The 6,521-nt window shown below is 38.8% G+C and overlaps 1 protein-coding gene across 1 annotated transcript; it reads left to right on the forward strand.

Annotated features, from left to right (window-relative positions):
• The first annotated feature begins 2,541 nt into the window (after positions 1 to 2,541).
• Positions 2,542 to 4,482, forward strand: LOC145046505 (uncharacterized). Its single transcript, XM_078994791.1, has 2 exons — positions 2,542 to 2,731; positions 2,774 to 4,482. The coding sequence occupies exons 1-2, from the start codon at positions 2,542 to 2,544 to the stop codon at positions 4,480 to 4,482; spliced, it is 1,899 nt and encodes a 632-aa protein (XP_078850917.1).
• The last annotated feature ends 2,039 nt before the right edge of the window (positions 4,483 to 6,521 follow it).

The raw sequence follows: 6,521 nt of genomic DNA on the forward strand, positions 1-6,521 counted from the left end.
CTCTGATTGTTAAAATAAAACATAAACAAATCAGTTTTTTCTGGTCGTGAAAATGGGGATGTCACATTTGGTATTAGAGAATTAGTTTAAGCGAACTAGGAATAAGGATGTATTTCTTGACTTAAACTTAGAATGCTAAGCGATGATCATGAGGAGTGTTTCTAATATATTTTAGGAAGTACATCTAAATGGACACAAACACTAGCTTATTTAAGGAAGATGCCTAATCTGCTTTTATGTGCTAACTAATTTATGATGCTTTATGATGTCATTATTTGATCTGATCTATCGCCTGTTGCCGACTGGATCTAGAAATTTTATATGTTCAGATTTCTAAACGTTTAATTACGATATTAGAACTGACATGTAAGTTTTCAGAGAAATAAGGAGGATTACACGTCTAAATCTTATATATATATATATATATATATATATATATATATATATATATATATATATATATATATATATATATATATATTCTTGTCTTGATACACTAAATGCATGCTTTCATGAACATAGCATCATGGTGAAGACTCGTAGAGAATTGAGTAAATGAAGAATATGAAAAGGCTTATGATACCGAATGACGCATATCGAACGGTATTGTAAAACTGGTTTCTTTCCTTTTAAATATGTCTGATAAAATAACAGTACATTCAGAGGAGTACTGTATGTTTGAAGTACACCTTTGATCGTCGGGATGATGGAACAATTGGTGTAACTTCTGAAGTTGTCCCATCATATGGAGTTTCCACCACCAACCGAATTGAAACATAATTGATGATTGAAGAACACATGGAGGACGTCCTAGTAGTGTCTAAGGAAAATGTATTATTGTTTGGACAGATTTTTATGTGCTAAAATCGATTTCGTGATAATGACTTAGAAAACTATGAGACAATACTTGGGACGAGTATCAGTAGGCATGGATGATAATATAGGCCTATATTAACGGAAGCATAGGACTTACGCTTGGATCAGGGAAACTCACAAGTTTACCAAGAAGCTAGTAATTGATTCCATTTTGTTCAAGTATGTCATTACCATCGTTTCAGTAATGACTAAGAAGAAGATTGTTATTACGAACCAAATGGTCATATCAAATTGAGTATGAGTAAGGTGAGTATGTTGGCTCAAAGAACCAAGTTCGATGTAGAATCTGACCTATGCCAGAAGATTGAAGTGAAAGATCATCGAAACAATCAATAGAAGTTTCATGATTGTTGTTAAAGTAAGAAGCTTATTGCTAGAAGTGTTGCATGCTAGAATATGATTATCTCACATTAGAACATGAAGAAAGGTATATTCTTTTATGGAATTTGACTCTAAGAGACCTGAGTCTAATCTTGCATCATATGATGAGAGGTCATTAGAACATGACCCATCGATCTATTACGATAATTGAAGTAAAGTCTGTTTACGAAGGATCAGGAAGTTTCCATTAAGGATCAAGATTGTAACTCGAAGGTTACAATTAAAAGTCCAACACAGTATGAAGAGCGGGTGCAAGATTGAGCATCGCTAGTAGTCAAGAAGTCCAAGAGTTAAATACTCATTTGAAAGGACATAAGAGTTACAGTGATCACCTAGGATGAAGAGATAGTGTATGGAGTCATTATATAAGCCCTGTTTTGTTGATGATTTCAGGACGTAATCATCCTAAGGGGGAGATAATGGTAACGCCTGCAGATTCGGGCTAGTCAATTTAGAGACAATGAGCATCAAAAATGATTTTTTGATGGAAGATTGTTTAGAAGGATTAATCTTAACCAATTTATAGTATATGTTACAAGGGTTCCGTATATATAAAGAACGCCGAAATCTGAGTTATAACGAAGAAGTTATGGCATGTCGAAGTTTCACGACAAAACCGGCACGACGCTGTGTGACTGAAGGGCCATCAAATGGTTTGGGCTAGGCTTTGTGTGTGAATTGTTTTGATTATGTGTCTGTATCTTAATTTATGATGTTTATGGTGTTTAGGGCGTTTACGGACGTAAACGTGTTTACGGCCGTAAACACGTTTACGGCAGTAAACCCTATTTGTTGTCCAGTGTAGTATAAATAGTGTCTGTGTTAGTCTTTTGAGGGTTGGTTGTCACTCTGTTTACGGTCTCTATTGAGTTGTACCTGACGATTTTGATATTCAATCGTGTGCAAGCTCTTTTGGTTTATCTTATTGTGTTATTTTAATCATATGTTTGTTTGATTACTAGTTTTAGATCCGTATTTGGACCTAACAATTGGTATCAGAGCAGTAAACTGGTATCAAACACATCTGATCGAGTTTTTGGACGTTCACTGAATTTACTGTTGACCGTAAACTCCATTCGAGAAACTGTAATCAGTTAAAACACTATCACCGTAAACATTTTCGAAGAACATTAAACTATAAATACTCAAACACCGTAAATTGATTAGACCGTAAACTCCAAAACAGCAAACACTCATCGTAAACTCTGTTTACAGCCGCAAACTCTTGTCTTGTCATACCAACCGTAAACTCTTTTGGAATTGTTAAAACACTTTAATTTTAAAATGGATTCTCAAGCTCACTTTCATGAACTTGATACTGTTATGGGAACTACTACTCGCATTCCGAGGTTGATGTATGCTGAAGGATTTCCCGAATGGAAATACAGAATTGAGAAGTACATCAAGATGAAAGGTTTCAAAATATGGAGAAGCATACTTAGAGGTCCAGTTAGGGTGACCATGACTGTTGGAGGTTAGTTGATTGACAAGGCCATTGAAAACTGCACTGATGAAGAATTTGAACTGGTCGAAGAACAGGAAAGAGCTTTAGCTACATTAACCATGGCACTATCTCCTGACATTGCTCAAGGCTTTCGCGAATACAATTCAGCCAAAGATCTTTGGGAAGCTCTTATTGAGATCTATGAAGGAAATGAAGATATGAAAGAAAGTAGGCAGGACATGCTAAGACAAAAGTTTAACATGTTCAACTACATTCCAGGAGAAACTCTTGAGGCTCAACTGCAAAGATTCACTGCTCTTACAACTGACATGAACATTTCTGGGATTTTCTTAACCAAGTCAAAAATCAACAAGAAACTGCTAAATGCACTTCCTCGATCATGGGATATGAATGTGGCTGTGATTAAGAAAACCAAGGATTTGAATCGTCTCACTCTTGCAGAAATTATGGCTGTCATCAAAGCCTGTGACATTGATGACAAACAAAGAGAAATCAATCATATGAATTCATATTCTACTGCAAATCTTGGTACTACATCCAACAATGCTGCTCTGTCATCCTTCATGACCCACTCAAGTCACGCTTTCTCAATTCAACAACCTCAGAGTCAAACCCTCAATGCCACAACATTGATTCCACCACATCAAGTTCCAAGTGTATCAGTTCAACAAGTTGTATCAGTTTCCAATGTGTCAACCAAAGCCTTATCTTCCAACACCAACGAATCCGATGAAAATCTGGCTCTAGTCACTGGGCTAGTCAACTGTTACAATGCCTTTGTAGCTGGAGATCTTCCACCGCAACCATCTTTTGCTGATCTGGACCAGATACATCCTGAAGATGTGGAGGAAATGGACATTAATTGGCAAATTGCTATGGCTGTGTTCAGAGCCAATCAATTCGCCAAGAAAACAGGGAAAAACAACTGGGCTATGAATGCTGACAAAAAGGTGGGTTTCAACAAAAGCATGCTGAGATGTTTCAACTGTCACGAGCCGGGTCACTTTGCTCGTGATTGTCCAAAACCAGATCGTAGAGTCAACAACAACCGACAGGTGGTTGCAATGGGAAATAACCGTGTGGGAGCTACAACTAATGGAGAGACAGTTATGGTTGCTCAGTCATTTGATTGGAAGGATCAGATTCAAGCTCTAAACATATTAGGGCCAGAGAATGATCACTTGGTTCAAATTGATGATGCTACTTCAAAGAACAACGATGTTGATCCAGAAGCTGAAATGATGGAGTTGCAGCTTGCCCTGATGGTTTCTACCTCCTCCGAATCCAAGAAAAATGAGGGGCAGTTGCGGAGGAATATCGTCCATCCATGGTACGTCGATAGCGGCTGCTCCCGGCATATGACTGGAGACATCTCCCAGTTGAGCGAAATTCAAACTTTTAATGGGGGTTATGTTTCCTTTGCGGGCGGAGATGGTGGAATAATCACACAACGTGGAACTGTTTCAAATGGAGTGCTGAGTTTCGAAAATGTCAACTATGCACCCGAGTTAAAGCACAGTTTGTTGAGTGTCTCTCAGATATGTGACAAAGGCTACTCAACCCATTTTACTGATAAGGAGTGTTTGATTCTCAAGCCTGGCATTGTCATTCCAGAAGAATGGATTCTAGTTAAATTGAAACGGGACGGAAATGCATACATCATTGACATGATCAAGTCACTTGTTTATTCTCAAAGGTTTCCGAACACAATGCTATGCTATGGCATCGAAGACTTGGTCATGCTAATGCGAAAAACCTGAATCGTCTTGCAAAAAACAAAATGGTCCGAGGCCTTCCTGTCAAAGACTTTATTACTTTTGAAAAATGTGTTTCAATGGCTCAAGGCAAACATCATCGGAAACCACATCTACCCAAGCAAATCAACTCAATTAGTCATGTTCTCCAATTCTTGCATATGGACTTGTTTGGTCCGGTCAACGTCCTGAGCATCAATAGAAGCTCATACTGTCTTGTTGTGATTGATGACTACTCTAGATTTACTTGGGTCTTCTTCTTATCCAACAAAGCAAGGGTTGCTGATCTGATAAAGAAGTTTGTTGTGATGATTGAAAAACAAACCAGTAATCAAGTGAAGGCACTTCGAACTGATAATGGAACTGAATTCAAGAATGCTACTCTTGATCATTTTTGTGCATAAAAGAGGATTGTGCGGCAATATAGCTCTGCTCACACACCACAACAAAATGGTGTTGCTGAAAAAAGGAATAGAACATTGAAAGATGTTGCAAGGACAATGCTTTGTGACTCCAAACTTCGTGTCTTCTTTTGGGCCGAGGCGATCCACACTGCTTGCTACGTGCAAAATTGTGTCTTAATCAACAAAGCTCAGATGAAGACACCATACGAAATTCTTTATGGACACAAACCATCCGTAGGCCATTTCCGTGTATTTAGATGCCCTTACACCTTTCTTCACTTAGATTCCAACCCTAAATTTAATGCCAAAGCTGATGGCTGTTACTTTGTGGGATATGTTGCGCGCACTGCATATAGGATTTACAACAAAAGAACAAAGCAGATTGTTGAATCTTTTGATGTGCGCTGGCTGGAGGAGAATGAAACTGATGCTAGAGTGGGTCCTGATTGGTTGTTTGATTACATATCATTATTCAGATCTCTCAACGTGTTCTCAAATAATTCAAGTGGATCTTCCTCTGGTCTGAAGAATGTTCCTGTAATTGAAGACGAAGATGAAGAAGTTGTCTACAGACCCTAAACGGTTGAAAGGGAATCCTCTGCATCACTTGAGGGGGAGTCTTCTGTTCACTTTGAGGGGGAGTTTTCTGAACAACCAATTAGTCCTGCATCTGAAATTCCACCAGAAACTCCTAATGCTGATGCTACACCTCTTACACCCATTGAGAGAGAGTTCATAACTACAGATGCTTCCGCTGTCAATACAACATTTATGGAACTCCTCTTTCCTGAAGTAATAGCAAATGAGTTTGTAGCAGAATCTTCTAATCGGACTCAACCAGCAGATGATGGAGGTTTCAATATTCACAATCTTCCTGTTTCTATCAATGAGATCAGCCAAGATATATCCTCCCGGATTCAACGCGATCCTCCGATCGAAAATGTCATTGGCCGGCTGGATGATGGAGTCAAGACTAGGAGTCAGAGTGGGGATGTGAATGAATGTATTTACTCTTGATTTATCTCTCAAATAGAACCCAAAAACATTGAATTGGCTCTAAATCATCCCAGTTGGGTAGACGCAATGCATGAAGAGCTAAATCAGTTTAAAAAGCTTGGGGTTTGGAAACTGGTTGAGTTACCGAAGGGCAAACGGTCTCTCGATACATGTTGGGTATATCGGAATAAGCAAGATGATTCTGGTGTAATCGTTCGTAATAACGCACAATTAGTGGTCCGAGGGTTCCGTCAGATCGAGGGTCTTGATTATACTGAGGTGTATGCTCCCGTGGCTCGTCTAGAGGCTATTCGAATTTTCCTCGCGTGTGCCTCTTACAAGAATTTCACGGTCTACCAGATGGATGTCAAGACTGCCTTCTTGTACGGCAAGGTCAAGGAAGAAATTTATGTTGATCAACCCCCGGGGTTTGTTGACTCAAAGTTTCCTAATCATGTCTACAAGTTGGACAAGGCATTGTATGGGTTACATCAAGCTCCTCGAGCGTGGTATGCAACTCTAACGAAGCACTTGCTCGAACATGGCTACTCTCGCGGTACCATTGATCAAACTTTATTCATTAAGCATATGGAAGTTTAGTTGCAAATTTTCTTGAATTGCAAAAGAAACTTGAGAACAGGTTTG

The sequence above is a fragment of the Lactuca saligna genome, chromosome 5, assembly GCF_052625555.1.
Source record: "Lactuca saligna cultivar CGN05327 chromosome 5, ASM5262555v1, whole genome shotgun sequence".
NCBI lineage: Eukaryota > Viridiplantae > Streptophyta > Magnoliopsida > Asterales > Asteraceae > Lactuca > Lactuca saligna.

Excerpts from the sequence above, each read along its gene's own strand:
- LOC145046505 (XM_078994791.1), top strand. The coding sequence starts at position 2,542 with ATGGATTCTCAAGCTCACTTTCATGAACTTGATACTGTTATGGGAACT. Across the intron at positions 2,732-2,773 it reads GGTGACCATGACTGTTGGAG|AATTTGAACTGGTCGAAGAA; the intron begins GTTAGTTGATTG and ends GCACTGATGAAG.